The sequence below is a fragment of the Dipteris shenzhenensis genome, chromosome 16 (assembly GCF_047967505.1).
Source record: "Dipteris shenzhenensis isolate YYH24624 ecotype China chromosome 16, Dip_SZ_1.0, whole genome shotgun sequence".
In the NCBI taxonomy this organism is placed as follows: Eukaryota; Viridiplantae; Streptophyta; class Polypodiopsida; order Gleicheniales; family Dipteridaceae; genus Dipteris; species Dipteris shenzhenensis.
The window spans coordinates 7,208,927-7,226,200 of record NC_141611.1 but is presented as its reverse complement, the minus strand read 5'-3'; the positions used below and the strand labels follow the sequence as shown (position 1 = coordinate 7,226,200).

The following is a 17,274-nucleotide window of genomic DNA, read 5'->3' as shown; positions in this document are numbered from 1 at the left end:
TATTAAGGCATCACCCTTGATCATTAATCTCTTGATCCCCAAACTGATACATACCTTCAAGCCTTCATATAATTCTGCATATTCAGCTTCATTATTACTGCATGCTTTAAGCTGAATACCCGATTTATGAATCTGCCTCCCATCTGGATCATGCACAACAAGCTCTTCTTAAAAGACCCATCAAAAAACAGGGTATATGCATTATCTAATGGCTGTTCTTCCTCCTTTGCAGTATGCTCCTCAACTTCCTTCACCAGAATCGTACTGTCTTTGTAAGTGAGCAAATCAGCCAGCGTAGCCCTGGTAGAGTCTTCAACAAGAAAAGTAAATGAAAACTCCTGAAGTTCAGTAATCCACTTAATCATGCTTCTTGAGAGGTGGTTGCTATTCAACAAATGAGGAAGTAAAGAAGAATTAGTGAGAAGCACAAAAGTTTGAGACAATAGATAGGAACGAAACCTCTACAAGCATTAACCAAGCTGGCTAGAATCAATTGAGCTGCTGTGAATTCTCTTTCAGCCTCACTTTTTACCCTGCTTGCATAATAAACTGGCCTCATATACCTTGAGCCCTCTCCTTGTTGTAAAAGTAAAGCCCCAATAGCATCGGGACCCACCGAAGGATTCACATAAAAAGTTTTTTGGAAGTCTGGTACCTTCACACTTGAAATATGACCAAGCATTTCCTTCACTGCTTCAAATACCTCTTCACATTCACAAGTCCATTTCAATGGCTCATGCTTCACCACCTGTTGAAGAGGATATAACACCTGAGATAACATATGAACAAAACGAGACAAGTATTTCACCTTTTGCAAAAGTGTGTGTAACTGTTTAGTGTTTGCGGGAGCATCAAGCATAATCAACACCTTGATTTTACTTTGGGTCAGGTTTGATCCCTTGCTCAGAAACAATATGACCCAACACTTTCATTCTTGTCCTTGCCAGATAACACTTATTTGGATTGAGCTGCCCTCCACTATCATCCAGCTTTTGAAGTACTTGGTCCAGCTTTTCACAATGCTCTCTACGCTTACTGTACACACATATATCATCAATAAAAACTTTTACAAAATTACCGCATTTGAATTTTCTTGATAATGAGAGGGAGCATTTGAAAGGCCAAAACACATCCTTCTATATCTAAAACAGCCCCATGGAGTGATAAATGTGGTCTTCTCCTGATCCTCCGGTGCAATACCAATCTGAAAATAGCATGAGTAGCCATCACATGAACTATACATCTCATGCCCAGCCACTCTATCAAGTATATCATCTAAATGAGGCAAGGGATAATGATTCCTCTTCGTTACTGCATTCAAGGGCTTGAAGTCCACACACACCCTCCACTTGCCATTCTTTTTGGGTACTATCACCACAGGACTGGCCCAATCAGAGAATTCTACAGGATAAATGATATCGGCCCTCAACAACTTAATTATTTCCAGCCTCAGAACTTCTGTTTGCTCAGGACTAAGTCTTCTCATCTTTTGAAATATCGGCCTTGCATTCTCCTTAAGCTGAATCCTTAATGGCTTACCTTTGAATCCTCTTATCTGTTCATATGAAGTAATGAACAAATTTGGATATTTGCTGAGCATAGTAGAATACTCCCTTTTCTCCTCTATAGTGAGATCGGGGTTCAAAGTCTGCTCCACCTTTTCTTGCATTGATTCTTGAGAATTGTTGGGCTGCATGAACTTCTCCATTACTTCACCTATGACCTCCCCTTCTTCACTGCTTTCAGGTATCTCATTATGTTCTATCTGCAGATTTTCTACTCCACCAATAAAAGCCACATCAACATATCACTTCCTGATGTAAAGCTGCTTTCTTCTTCACTGCTGGAATCACTTTCACTACCCTATTCCTCCCCTTTTTCTGGATCAGAAATTTCTGCCCTACTAACCATATCAAATCTCATTCTCTTTCCTGAAAGAGCATGAACAGTAATCACCCCATTTTTCCAATCTTGAATTGCCCCCACCCTGCGTAACCAAGGTCTTCCAAGAATAAGAGGATAAGCCCCTAAACCAGCTGGCATCACATGAAAATCCATCTTGCAATGCACTTTAAAAGCCTCAACATCCAATTCAGCCACAATCCCCAAGGTTTTGACTTTTGCATGGTTAGCCATCTGAATCCGAAACCTTGAAGGAGAAGAGATCTTCAATCCTAATTTCTCAGCACATCACACATATTTGGGCTCCCCCATCAATATATGCCTCACCAAGTCCCTTCCCTTTATGCCAGGCCTCCACTGACGGCGCAAAATATTTGAAAGCTCAGACATAGACATCAACTTCACTGTTTTCTTTCAGGCAGCCCTATTGCAAGGATTCACTGCTCGCCTCCATTCCTTCTTCAATTTGGGACATAAGCTGATCATTTGCCCAAAAGTAATATCAGGATTTCTCGTGGAGAGATCTCCCACAAGATCATATTCTCCTTGTTCTCTTCCAATAGGATAATCAAACACCGTGTATTTTCTTCTGGGATTCTTAGCTCTTCTGCTCTTCTTCCTCTTCAGCATGCTCTTCTTGCCTTGCACTCGGACTTGCTTCTTCTTCACGGGTTCTTTTCCGTGTAGGCATAACATCTGCATCATCCTCCTCTATTCCAAGTAAACTCACAAGCTTTCCTTTGCCCTTTTCTTCAGCAGTGATGGTGGGTTATCACATTGTGAACTATAATGACCCATAACTCCACACTTAAAACATTGAACATTGGGAGCATAAACCCCTCGTCCTCTTCCCGCTTGCCATGGAGCTGAACCACCAGGTAAAGGCAATCCACGTGTGCCCCTCCCTGCTGGAGCCCTACCTCTTCCCCTACCACTCATCAGATTCAGAGAAAGATTCTTCATAAGTACTAACATTTCATGAATCTCTTCCTTTATGGATTCTTCCTTTTTAGGTTCTGACTTAAATGGCTCATCCGGCAAAGAAAATGTAGTAGTAGGATTAGCCTGCACTATAGGAAGCTCACTACTAAGCTGTATCAATCTCTTTTGTTTCCTTTCCTTTTCCCTGGCTACTCTTAGAGCATCCTCAAAAGTGGGCAATTCCTTACATTCCCTTAATTCGAATTTCAGACTTCAGTCCAGTTATGAATCTGTCCTTCTTTATCACCCGAGGAGGCACCTCTGGCAGCAAAGCAGTCTGCCATCTATTCCACAAGATGGTAAACCTCCCTGAGTATTCATCCACTTATTGGTGCGAGTTCTGCTGCAAAGTACACAGCTCTCTCCACAACCCATCAGCATCACGCACACATGCGAACCGTGCCAAAAAGGCAGCCCTCACCTCAGCATAACTCGGATTTCTATGAACCCTTTGCTCATCTTGGCAACCAGCTTGGAACTCTTGCAACCAATTTCGAGCCTCTCCCATCAAGCAAAAGGAAAGAAACTGCAAAAGCACTTCAGGAGCATTTCTGTCTTTGATTAAAGCAATAAATTCCATACTCTCAATGAACCTCTCAGGATCTTCATTGAGCAACCCATAAAATCTGGGAAATTCATGAGCCATCTTGTACACAGGAAAAAACTCAACCAATCACATGAAAACAAATCATTCTATTCCTCAGTAGTGCTCTGACTTGCAGCTAACTCAGATCTCTGTTTCTTCAGGGCAATCTTCTTGAGAACTTTCTTAATTATTGCTTGGAGACGAATCACTTGAAGCTTGTGATCAATGCAATTCTGCCTTCTATGCCCACACCCACTACATAACTAACAATGTAACACCCACATGCGAGGCGTTGTCTTCATAGCTCATCAAATTACACCCAAGATTCAGAAGAGAATCTTCAACCAATCCACAAAAAACAGATTAAATCTCACCCAACCCTTCCAGGCTGTCTTGTTTCGAGTGCACACTATCTCAATCCAAGACCCACAGTGTTTTTGTGTCTGCAGTAGGATCGTCAAAAAAGATGATAAAACAAAAGAGGAACACGGCTTAAAACAACAAATAATCTTCAGATTGGAAGATATTGAGGCTGGGGCAATCATGGAATCAGAATTGCAGTGTGATCTGGCTCCAAGTGACAATAGCTTAGCACACCATCTAGAGCATGGATCCAAAATTACAGGAATCGTGCCAGACACAATCTCATTGTAAACTTTTCCAGACACAAAGCAGAAAGCCCACGAACCATGAATCCAAAAAAAAAAAGCAATCTCATGATAACGTAACACCCACAAGCACCTTCTAACAGCACAATAAACAGCAAAATATAGGAAATGAACCCACAACTCACTGGGAAAAGTCTCTCTGTATCTGCATCAGGAACCAACCACGTACAGCTTCACAGATGTCTTCTTGTCTCAGAACAAATTGCACATGGAGCCAGCAAGAAAACTCTTTTAATGATGTACACAAGTCAGCGATCAAGCTTTCTCGTCAACTCAGCAACCGACCAATCACGTGGTCGTAGGTAGATCCATAGACAAATCAGCGCCTGTATTAAATAGCCTCTGCCTTATGGCTATCCAGTCACTTCAGAAGAGCAGCCAAGGAGACTCTCAGATGAACTCTCAAATCTAGTAATTCAGCTAGCAACCTGATAAACTCTTGACTCAACGCAATTCAATCAATTATTTGGCATACTGATCGTTCTCACACCACACCAACGGAGGAAAGACACCAGCAGCAAGTCATTCTTCTCTCTTAGTATTAGGAAGTCAGAGTCAATTAGAGAATGACGTAGGATCACCTTTCAATTCAACAGCAAGAACATTTTTCCTTCGATCGCGAAACCATTGTTGTGAACTAGCCTGTCACTCAAGCCTTCTTCTCAAGAAATATCCCACAATCAAATCAACAAATGATCACAACAACAAGAACGTATCGCAAAGAAGTTGTTCAGTTTCCTTAGAACTAATCACAATCAGCAACTGGCCTTTCATTACCCTCACGATGAGTCTAGTTCCCTTAGAACACCATCGTTGAAGAAGACCAACATTTCACGTTGAACTGCGTTTCTTTGCAACCACTCCTTCCTTCTCCCATCGCACTTCTCCTCTTCTACGATGTTAGGCTCTCCCCCATTTGCATGCCAACCCCCTCCTTGAGACAGCCATGGATCCATCACCTTTTTGGAAACTCTAGAAATCTTCCACCATGTAACATGGCAGCTCCCCACTTCCTTTGAGCGTTTCACCTGATCACGTAGCCAGCGTGCACATCCATGCAAAACTCCCACATTTGCTGGCCACCTCATCTCATGCATTAAAACACTCTCTTTCCCATACACCAAGGCAAAAAATGCCCCACATTCACATTTAATGCACATTCCCTTCAAGCTAGCACTTACTCACAATCTATCACATATAATAAACCCATCCTTGACACACGGAATACTCATATGAGCCCCAACAAATGGAAACCACTCATAACAAAGGAAACCCAAGACACAAGGTAATAAAAGAACATTTATCAAGTCACACACAAAAAACTTTGTCACACATTGGATATCACAAATGCTCTGGATATGGGTGTACCCACATTGCTTCTCATCATTTTCCATGTGCCCTTGCAAAAAAAACATTCTTTATTTATCTTGAAATATATACAACCATTCATCATAGTTCCAGAAGTAGACTTTGGTATCCCATAACCTAGACCAAAACATAAAAGTGCATATCTATGTGCCTACCCTTTATTATGTACAGTGCACAAGAGCTTACTACATTTTTTGACCTATCAACGTACTGCAGGTAGAGGTTTCCAGACAGGGGATAGGCTCTCTTGGTGAGCCTATGTGCAGTGTGGCGGTTTTTCGAGGCGCCTAGGGTTGCAGGTTAGATCCCTGCTAATCAGGGCACCTCTTGGGCTTATGTGTGTGATATGTGAGCAGCGCCTGGAGGTGTCCTCTGCTCTGTACTATGGAGGCCTTGTACCAGGGTGTTGGGTCGGCCCTTGTGGTCCTATCAACTCGGCCTCCTGTCGGAGTAGGGGCAGGGGGGGCCAGCCCCTTTATAGCACTATGTAGCAGCCTCTATGGACAATAGGAGGGGGTCGGCCCTACGACAGGTGGGGTCGGCCCACTTAGGCATGCTGGTGGGCCCCACCGAGACTAACCGACCAAGGCGGGGGGCTGGGGCTATATAGAGACCCCCCTCCTCCCTCATTTTTCATCTCAGTTGGAGCCTTTTGAGCAGCCTTGTGAGCTCTTGGGTAGTCTTCTTCAGTAGAGGTTTTTCTTAGCAAGCTGTGGGGTTTTGGCCTGAGATCTCTTGCATTCTCTTGTCCTTTTCTCTCTTTGTGAGCAGTTTGTGTGTGTGAATGTGCTCTCTCTCTCTCTCTCTCTCTCTCTCTCTGTGGCACCAAACCAATTGAAATAAGGGCATTGGAAAGAGTTTTCAAATACATCAAGGAGGTCAAGGCCATGGACATACACAGACTACCAAGAAAGGCATGGGAAGCAAGTAGAAGACTTCAAAAAACAAATAAGAGTAAGATACTATCCTCAGGATGGTGGCTAGATATTCATGGCTGGTTCCAAAGGTGGGAAGTTGCCTCATATTTAGATAGCCCCTCAGACAAAATGGATGAGGAGGCACTGCAAAAAGTGCTCCTTGAAGCATTGCATCACAAATGGCAATCAGCTAAGAAAAGAGCTAAGTTTGAATACTATTGCCAACATATTAGTCCGAGCTATTGGAGCACATATGCCCAAGCAAAGGACAATGTTCAAAGATACATAAGCATGCCCATACCTATTAATGTCAGGTGTAATATTGCAAGTATGCGTACCCGTTCTCATATGCTAGAGGTGGAGAGAGGACCCTGGGGAGATACTTCAAGAGATCGACGAATTTGCCAAATGTGTGATTTGCAGGGCGTGAAGACAGAAGCACATGTTTTATTGACATGCCCACAGTATGCCCACATAAGGAAAGATTTTCAGAATGTGGTAGAGAGACACTCAAATCTTGTGAGCCTACTCACGCATGTACATCCTCCTATCTTGGGCACATATATTGGTAGGATTCTTAAGCACAGAGAACAATGCACGATGTCGTAGGCTATAAAGCAGTGATACTGTGTTACTTTATCACCCCTTCCTCTTTGGAGGATAGAGACTTCCTTTTTTGTATCTTCTCTAATCAGATAAGGTCCCATGGGTCGTTTTTCGGCCCCCAGAGGATGATAATACAACATTCTATTCTATTCTATTCTCTCTCTCACTGTGTTCAGATTCCGTTGCACTGCTCATAGGAACATGATGTACGGTTGCCATTGATGCAACTTTTTGATCTGCTTCTTTTGTTCTTAAGTTGGGCTGATGAATGGGTTTGTTGATTTGCTCCTTCAACTATGATCCTTTGGTTATGTACTTTTTTTGGGATACTAATCCTACGTATGGTAGTGTTATATAATCATAAAATCATCTGCCTTAGAAGTAGATAGACACATTAATGATACTTCTGAGAGCCAGCATATCGTCTGAAATTGAGCGACACTCCACCACATATCTATGTTGAACTTGAATTAGACATGGACATTAACGATCCTCATTAGAGCCAGCATATCATCTCAAACTAGTGACCAATACTGCACATTACATCGTTATGTGCTTTTAAAATGTTTTGGCAAAGCCTTCGGTTTGCCCTTGGAGAAGTGCCAGAAACTTGGCTTGTGGGTCACTATTTCTTTATAAAAGTACTGTATTGGACACAACTATCAGCTCGTACTTCTAGCCATGTAAGCATTGGATAGCATATAAGCATGTCATATGAGATAACCTGATGGGTGGAGGCTTTGTGAGTTGACTCTCATTTAGTCTAGACTGCACACATTGTCTTTGTGTTTATGATGCTAGGTTTGGGAATGAACCCAGGTATTTCATTGTTGTATGTCTTTGTGTGTCAGCCCAAACGTAGGGCAATTTTATTAGCAACTTGCATCTTTAAATGTGAAAGGTGTGCTTCTAGTGACTATCCATAGTGGGATTGCAAGTATTAATCATTTCTCATTGCTCAGTTTTTTGCATAAATTGTAGGGTGTGTAAATCCTTAAGCTTATCGTTGACATTTATTTTAGGAGAAGTATGGACCAAAAGGCATTGGGTCTGCCACCGAAACTCCCAAAGTCTGCCCCAAGGAGCAAAATTTCAATCTAGCTGGTGTAGACATCAGCTTAGGGCTTTCCACAAGGGTGCCATGGAATTGCAGGTGCGAAAAAAATATTGAAGTCATGTTTTTGAGCCTATCTTTGAAAGAATCTTTATGCTCCATGTGCTTTTGTATTGGTGTACCATGTCAATCAAAGAAGGACGTGAGAAAATCGTTTTGTTTTTTTGTAAGACATTGTCTTGCTGCCAAGCTTTAGGTTGCTCATGTTAAAATATGAAAGCCATATTGTTTCTCAATCAATCAATGAGTATTGGACCCAAATGACATGGACTTTTGTATTAGTGAGAAGCTGTACGATTGCTAAGGTGACTTAATGAGTCGTGTGTTAGTAGATTCTTAGTTTGCCCATGTTTGTCATGTCGTTCATACTGTCTGACTGGGTCCAGGTATGTGATGATTTGAAATGTAGACATGCCATAGGTCGTCCCAGATGACCTGGTATGGAGGTAAAATGATCGATTGACATGCTTCCTCAGATGCAAGCTGCATAGATGATGATGAGTTCTCCAAGGTAATCTTTGTCTATCCCTGTTTGTCAAGTCATATTGTTTGACTCAGTCCAGCTATGTGATGATTTGGAGTATGTGGATGGGTCTTGCTGCAATTTCGGCCAAGATAATGTCATGTGGGGTACATCTCTTTCCCCAAATCATGCATCATGACCTGCAATTCTCAGGCCACCCCACTCATCCTCTCTAAGATCTATTGCCTTAAAGGCCTTTGAGTATAGAGAGGTGGTCACACTAGAGAGTCTAAAAGGAGGGACCTCGTGTTCATTGTGTGGGAAGTGTGCCTAGAAGCACAGTCTCTAGAGTCTCAACAATGAGGCATGACCTCATTGTTGAGGCTGGAGAACTTGAGTTAAAATGAGTAAGATGTTGGCATGAGTGAATCAGCAATTGTAACACAATGTCCTTAACTTGCATGATGCCCTAGATGAGGCGGAACAACTTGTAGTAGGCCAAGGATGAACTCAGACCTACAATGAGTAGCTGTCTTTGATTGCTGTTGGAAAGTACAGATGATGTGTGTTAGGTTTTAGCTGATCACAGTCAAAGGGAAGCACATCTATCAAATCACTCTAATGAAAGATGATGTACTCTATGTAAGCTTTATTTCATATAAAGGGAGTTTGGTGAGTTAACGGTTGGATCTCTTAGAAGGTTGCCTCCATCAGGATGAGTTTTCTCACCTTGTTTAGTGGATAAAAGGGGGAAGCTCGAAATATGAGGCGAATCTCCTCCACTGGCCAAGTCCTTTGATAGATATACCATGCGTGACCTGAGGCAAGCTTGGATAGGTATGTGTCATCTTGGTGTCCACGTGGCAAGGCTAACTGGGATGTGTCCTCCTATCTTGTGTACATTAGGTTTCTAGCCCTAATATTAGGGATGGTTATTATGCAACAATGTGATGATTGATGCAACACCCAAGTAGGTTTAAGTCTAGTCTACCAGATGTACTTTAATGCTATATTATGGCTCATTATTCTATAGTTTATTCTTTGGCTGCACAAGTTAGGCTTGATGGCCATAGCAACCTAAGGTAATGCATGCAAGAACTCAATGCATAATGAATGAATGCTAATGCTGTGCGATGTCCATCTGAGCTGCTTGTCTTGCCTAAACACAAAGCAGAAGTCTCTTGGTCCTGTCCTGGTGTTCCCAACCTTATAGTTCAGCAAAGTATCGTTTTCAAAAGGGAGCTGAAAGACAGGAAGTAAAGAATGCAGAATGGGACTGAGATCATTTGAAAGAAGAGGGGGATAGTAAGGATGAGAAATTTGAAATAGAAAACATGTTGGAGGAAGAGGGCGGCTGGAGGTGTAAAGCATAGCCATTGTCAGAGACATGCCTGAAGATCGTGAAAGGTTTGTATCTCAGGCGCTGAACTTTTATAATAAAGGAGTCTTTTAGCCTCATTTTTGAAGGTGAAGGTAAACCATGTCACCCACTTCATAGTGAACACTATGTCTATGTTTGTTGGCTTGGTGTTAATACTTAGCTTGTGTCTGCTCTAAAGCACCAATTGGTGAATATCAAACACATGTTTGGAGAAAAAGTTTGCTTTTGAGATGCGCTGGGCAGTCTTGAATGTGGAAGCTTACAGGTTTAATCCGATGGAATTGGTTAATAGATGTAGCAACTCTGAAAAGGACTCCTGCTTGTAGAAGAATTTGGACAAAACAAAGGTTTCAAGAGCTGGTTGAGCAGTAGTTGAACCAAACAGAGCACAATTTGAACTGGCTGAGCCAGAAATGTGCTCGACCCAGTCTGAAAAGCAGGGCCAAGAGGTCGTTTTGACTGAAACATAGGCAGCCTGTTAGGAGAGGATCAAAACAGCAGCCAAAACTCAAAACAATGACAGCCAAATTGCTTTCTTTGCGACGAAAGGATGCTCAACATTTCAAAATGTGCGTCCAGGTCTAAATCTGAGGCAGCCTGCCTAGAAAACTCCAAAACAGCAGGTGGCTGAGCTGAAAAGTGCCGCACAGCAGGTGACTCAGCCAGGAATTTGTTTTAGAGCTCGTACAGCAGGCTGCTGAAAAAAAACATGCATTTCATGCAACAGAATTTTTTTCCTGGGCTTGGAATGAAGCAACGAGGTGCTGCAATAGAGCAGGGAGGTGCAGGGGAGGCTAGGGCAATCTGCTCCTGATACCAAATGTCAGAAATGGGAGGAGGATAGAGAGTGGAGTGAGCGTAGCCACCTCGCCTTTTACAAAATAGGCATCATCCCAATTCTCTAACACTGGGTATTGTTGGAGTCACTTGATCACCTTTTATCAACATGAGATGGTAAAAAGGCCTTTGAGAGCCAAAGCATGTTTTTGGTATGTGGATGGTGGTGCCACCAAGCACAGGAACAGAAAAAGGGAATGATACAACTCTCTTAGACTCATGGATCAAGATCATTTATCATTGTGGGAGACAACTCCAATTGCCATATGGAGGGTATAGACAATGTATCATTCTCACAAGCACAGGTTGGGTGAACTAAGTTATTATCTAATTGTTCTGTTTGCCCCCAATTGTGTAAATTTCTTCTTTCGATTCATGCAATGTCAGGACGAACCCATGCAGCTCATACAGAATTCACATCCCTTGATTTCTAGTGCATTTCCAAGATGATCAGAACGAACCCATGCAGCTCATAAAGAATGCACACCTCTTGCAAGAAATCAAGCGAAGGAAATAAGATGAACAATGTGTAAGTGAAGATCAGTTTACAATCCAAACTAACTGTATGCATAGGGCTTAATCTAATCCTGGTATTGTGGGGAGAGGAAACTTTTTTTTTTTTGGGGGCGGGGGGGGGGGCGGCGGAGAGGAGGGACACAAAATTCACACGTCTCTCATAAGAGAGATATGCTTGTTTCCCATGTTTAAGTGCCCCTCTCCCCCACCCCCCGTGTCCTCTGCCCTATCATTCTACTATGGGTGATGGAGTTTATGGTTTTCAATCTTGGGAGTGACTATAATGAGATTGAAACTGCACACTGTGTTGTGTTTTTAGAGGATGAGTTTGGGCATGTTCCTGGATCTATCCAAGGGCTTCGAGGACTATCTTCACATTTGTCTTTGCAACAAAAAGAGCACCCTTCTGGCTCAGAATGTAGAGTGGTATTTGTGGATCATTCCGAAGTCCTTTTGTACTGTTTATGGAAAATTTCTCTGTAACTACACTGTCTTCTGCAAGCACTTGATATGTTCAAACTTGCCAGACAGCCTGTTGAGGCATTTCACTTAAAAAACACCAGAGGAGGTGGGTGGGTTCTGCTGGCTCTTCATTCTTTGCCCATTTTGCAGCTTACTGAAATTTCCTGTCCTTGAAATTGCTTTAGATTCGATGTATTATAGATACTTCTTTATGTGGAATTGCACATTTTGAGTATTTTTTGTATTGCAACTGAATCTTTGAATCAATGTGAGTTTTGTGGTGTCTTTTCACATGTCAGCTAACTTGTGTGCTTGAAACGCTTCATCCATGCAGTCTCTGCAATGTTAAAGCAACTAGTCAAGAAACTTTAATTCTACATTCACAAGGCAAGAAGCACCGATCCAAAGCCAGAGCGATGTCAAATAAATCACCAGCACTTTTAGGAATGGAGCTTGTTTCTCATGATACAGCTGCACTCAATGAGCCAGTGGCATCTGTTCTACTGGAAAAGTCATTGGACTTGACAAAGAGAGACAACAAAGCTACTGAATTTCAAATCAGGCTTGATCATAGTGTTGAGGTTCAGCAGCTGGTCAAAAATGAAAACAGTAAGAAGGCTGATGACTTTGAAGGACATCATATGGCGAAGGCTAGCAGTGTCAAATTAGATCCTAATGGTACTACTTTGTCGCATGTTTGTAGTAAAGGTGGAGATTCATATGGCCAGGAAGCAAAGCGGAAAAGGAAGAGACAGATTGCGGAGGAGGGCGATGAAAGTTCTTTTAGGAAAAAGGAAATAATTGGTGAAAAATTTAGAGGTATGGAGTGTAACACCAGAGAGGAAAAGACAAAGGATATGTGTGCAGTATTGTGTGGCAGTGAGGGCCAAAAATTGGAAGGAGGACCAGCGGAAATCGTTCTGGATGAAAATCTTCAAAAACAAAAAATGACCAGAAAGGTTGAAAATCACCGAGTCTCCAGCAGGCAGATAGCGGAGACAAAAAGCAATGGACTCGTCGAGCCCCCTGAGCATGAGCAGTCCGACGTTTCTTGGGAACAGCTTAACGATGATTCAGGGGTCATGCAGAATATGAAAGAGAGAAGCATAGCCGTGGGTCATGGTCAACTTTTGGTCGGAAAACAAACATTGGATTCTTCACGTGAGAGCTGGTCAAGATTGGTGAAATGGAAAAAGCTTATCAAGAGAGCATTGAATGTAAGTTAATAGGTTTCTTAAAGTCTAGCAGAGACCTAAAAAACAGAGGTGATGAAGAGACGTGTCTAAATAGAACCATACTTGATTTGCTAAGATGGTTTGTGCTTTCTCATGATGACTTTCCATCGATGCCGTTTTACTTAAGAATATAGTTTCATCAGCATAGCTCTTATCTTTGCGCTGCTGCGGTGTGTCATTGGAGGTATAAATGAAGGGTTGCTATGTAATGATTTTTTTCGTTATCTGACTCTTTTTGGTTCTGCAGGGTTGTGGTGGTTCGTTGACAACGAAGAAGCTCTCCAAGTTTCTCCTTCCTCTGGTAATGAAGACCGTTGAGACATCTGGACTTTCAGTAGACAAAGAGTCATTTCGGAAGGAGTTAGACAGCCAGGTAGATTGCTTCGTTGGATTTTGCTCTTGTGTTCTGGTACATTTGAGGATTCTTACGAGTTGTTCACCAGCAGAATGCCTGGCACTGCTGTATACATTGTTGTCAGGTTTGGATGGCTAGGGACACCTAATACCCTCATCATTGGCGTGATATTAATGAGCCTGTAGCAGTTCTCTCAGAACAACCTTAAATTACTCAAGTAATTGTGTGTGGAGGGTGACCGATTCATGCTTGAGCATTAGAGGTGTCCATTGTAGGCTGTTGTTGAGTTGCTCTACTCGCATGTGCGTGCATGTATACGAATTTGTAAAGTCTGGTTAGGAATTTGAGAATTGCATTTAAGAGCAGAACTGCCTCTCTGCATGTTTTGTTTTGTGGATAGTCTGACCACTGCAAGCAAGCATGATACTTGTATATGGACGTGGATTTTCGAACCAATTGTTATATCCATGGTCTCTCTATTTTGAAAAATAAAGTCAGCTGCTAGCTTTTAGTCTGTACTAATGAAAATGTCCAACTGTGCAGATTCGTTCATATAGGAAGCTCATTGTTGAGGGGAAAATTGTGCGTCTTGTGGCCAATGATAATGCAAGATCAAACTAAAGTTACTGGTCAGCCTACCAATAATGCAAGGGCTGTCTTGAGTGTTGGATTGCCCTTGTGACATCAACAGAGATGCTTTCTTATAATGTGAGAGATTGTGGCTGTCCAATTTTGTTTTGAGAGTAGGAGGAAAAGGGAGTTCAAGGCAAAAACGGCAAGCAATTTCTTTTCAATCTCTATACAACTTTCTGCAAATATGGTGCATTAAGTCAAAACAAAACATGTTTTTGTCTCTGTTTATGATGATAAGTCGGGGATTTATATTCTGGCTGTCCTTCTAACGTGTTTCTCCGTTGAGGTTCGTCTCAAAGGTGCAGCTAAAAATTTAGACCAACTAGGAAAAATAATTTTTGATATTTCTTGAGTGAATTTTAAACCATTTTCAAAAGTCAGATCATATTTTGAATCAATTTCCAAATTATTGTGATCAATTAATTGCTACGTTGGTGGAACAAAGAGCATGTTACACGAAGAGAGAAGTATAGATAGTCAATATGCTGCCAAAAATTAAAGATTTGTATGTTTATCACTCTCAAGTTGAGGATGTGCATTATAAAATTTTGGCAATTGATGTTCATTCAAAGATCAAAATTAGAGTTGTCCTTGATAGAGGATAAGGGATAAATATCTTAAGACTTTGCAGAAACGTCAGTTAATACAGTGCTATTAAGACTTTGTAGAAACGTCATAGTTAATACAGTGCTAAAAATATAAGATTTGCATGTTTATCAGTATCATGTTGAGGATAAGGTTCTGACAATTGATATTCAGTTGTAAGATCTACGTATTAGAGGTGTTCTTCTTAATGGAGGATAAGGGGTTAACACCTTGCCTTAATCTTTGTACAAACAATTTAATTTGTCTGGTATGAAGCCTGCATCATTTTAGTTGAAAATGGTAGATCGAAGAAGAGTTCGACCCTTGGGGGTTGTATGAGGTTGCAGCTTACTATTTTTTTGTAATCAATTTTGTGATTCTTCGGCTTGAAGAAGGTGACAATGCTGATCGGATACTTAGAAAAATACCCAATTCTGTTAAACCTCTAGATTTAGAAGGGGTTAAGATGGTTGTTGAAGTTGAAGAAGATGAAGAAGACAGGTTTCTTAATAGTAGTCCACCTTTGGTTCCTATGTTTAGAATTGATATAAAACCCATTAAAAAAAAGACAGAAGATGTAGACAAAGATGAACACATATTTGGTCACAAATAAAAAGTCAGGCAGTCATTCAAGCAAAGAAAGCTTATGTAGAACATATGAGAAAGAGTTCCAAAGTCATGGAAGATGAGTTTCAAGAGTTGAATTTGGGATCATAACAATCTCCACATATGATAAAAATTAGTGTCCATACTCAAAGTGAGTTTGAAGAGCATTTAAAGGCTTTATTATGAGAGTACAAAGATGTTTTTGCATGGCACGTTGATCCAATACTGTTTCAGCTTAAGACCAATGATCAATTTGAAAGAAGATGCAGTTTCCATTGCTCAACAAAGGTACAAGATGCATCCAAGTTATGCCCAATAATTCGAGGAAGAGCTTGACAAGTTTTGTAGGTTGGCTTTATCTATCTGCTGAATGAGGTAACATGGCTATCACCTATTGTGATTGTTCCCACCAAAAAAAGGTTAACTTGGGATCTATGTGAATTATAGCAAAATAAATGCTACAACAAGCACAGATCATTCCCACTTTTGATTTGTGATAATATGTGATGCAGTGGCAAGTCATGAAATGTACAATTTTCTTCATGGGTTCATTAGATATAACCAGAGCTTGGTAAGGTAAAAATAATAAAATTTTCATCACTAAATGGCGAGTATTTGCTAGTAGTGTGATCACTTATGCTCCACATACTTTCTATAAATGGATTCAGCAAGTTTTTGCTCTTTTTCTAACTAATTTTATGAGTATTTTTAGATTATTTCAATGTTTTTGGCAATAATATATAGATCATATTCAACATGTGAAGCTCTATTCGACAAATGTCAAATGGTTAAATTGAGTTTGAATCTTGATAAATGTGCTTTGAGATTCAAAAGGGAAGTCTTATTAAGTCATATTAATTCAAAAGAGATATGCCTATTGATCCTCAAAAATTCAAGGCAATTGAAAAAGCCCCTGCACCCAAAAATCTGAAGCAACGAGGAAGATCTATTTGGGGAAATCAAATGGCATAGTGTTAGCCTGGATTGATAAGTAAGAAAGGGCTTTTAATTTGTTGGAGAAAATGTTTATATTTGCTCCTATTCTATAGTATTCGGGCTGGGAATTATCAATTCATATTTTTGTGGGTGCCTCACAAAGCTTGTTGGAGAATTGACTAAGAATCAATATAGACCAATCTGCTATCCAAGTAGATTGATGAATAAAGTAGAACAAAATTATTTTGTAATCAAAGGAGAAGCATTGGTTATTGTGTACTCATTGAAGAAACTTGGACACTATTTGTTGGGAAACAAAATCATTTTTTCGTGTGGATCATCAAGCTTTGATTTACTTGATCGACAAACAACAGTTATCCGGCACATTGGCTATATGGATACTTTATTGCAAAATTTGATTACACAATTATTCATACATTTGATTACATAGTTATTCATAACTTGGATAAATAACATGCCATTACAAATTGTATGAGAAGACTTGAATCAGGGAAAGCACCTAAAGACATTTTTATTAGTTACGTGATGGATCTCTCTTTCACATTCAACCACTCAATTTTAATAGCTAGTATGATTAGATATTATTTTTTAAACTGATGGTTTATGTCTAGAATCTCTATAAAGGATCAAAGGGAAAATCTAGCTTTGAGGAGTGGATATTTTTTAATGATTTTGCTGGTGCTTTGTATAAATGAGGTATTGATCAAGTAATAATAAGACGTGTTCTTGAATTTGAGACAGAGATAGTCTTTTCAAAAGGCCATCAAGGAATTTTTACAGGTCATTTTTTAGGAGAGAGAATTGGCAAAAAGATAATGCAAGTAGGTTTATGGTGGCCTACACTTCTCTCAATAATGCTAAACATCTTTGGAATATTAGAAAGAAGGAAGATCAACTCAAGCAAATAGAAAACTGTATAAGAAGTATGAATAATATAAGAATAGAATGTTTCAAATTGCAAACTGTCCTTATGAATTTTAGGCCACACATGAATTTGATGCAAAGGAATGTGCAAAAATTGAACAGTTATAGTCTCAAGTCCAATAGCTTCAACAAACATTTCTAGTTTCTCAAGACACACAACACATGCATCAACATAACA

At 40.6% G+C, this 17,274-nt stretch overlaps 1 protein-coding gene across 2 annotated transcripts in view; it reads left to right on the top strand.

Annotated features, from left to right (window-relative positions):
* The window catches only part of LOC147892482 (uncharacterized), an 82,955-nt gene extending 68,583 nt beyond the window's left edge, over nt 1-14,372 (top strand). The window contains exons 2-5 of one of the 2 annotated variants that reach the window (XM_087387419.1): nt 8,051-8,181; nt 12,136-13,018; nt 13,284-13,409; nt 13,935-14,372. In XM_087387419.1, the coding sequence (XP_087243545.1) occupies nt 8,051-8,181; nt 12,136-13,018; nt 13,284-13,409; nt 13,935-14,012 (1,218 nt within the window). In that variant the 3' untranslated portion in view covers nt 14,013-14,372. The remainder of the gene's footprint in view (nt 1-8,050; nt 8,182-12,135; nt 13,019-13,283; nt 13,410-13,934) is intronic. The other variant, XM_087387420.1, reaches the window with a different exon arrangement.
* Nucleotides 14,373-17,274: the final 2,902 nt, after the last annotated feature.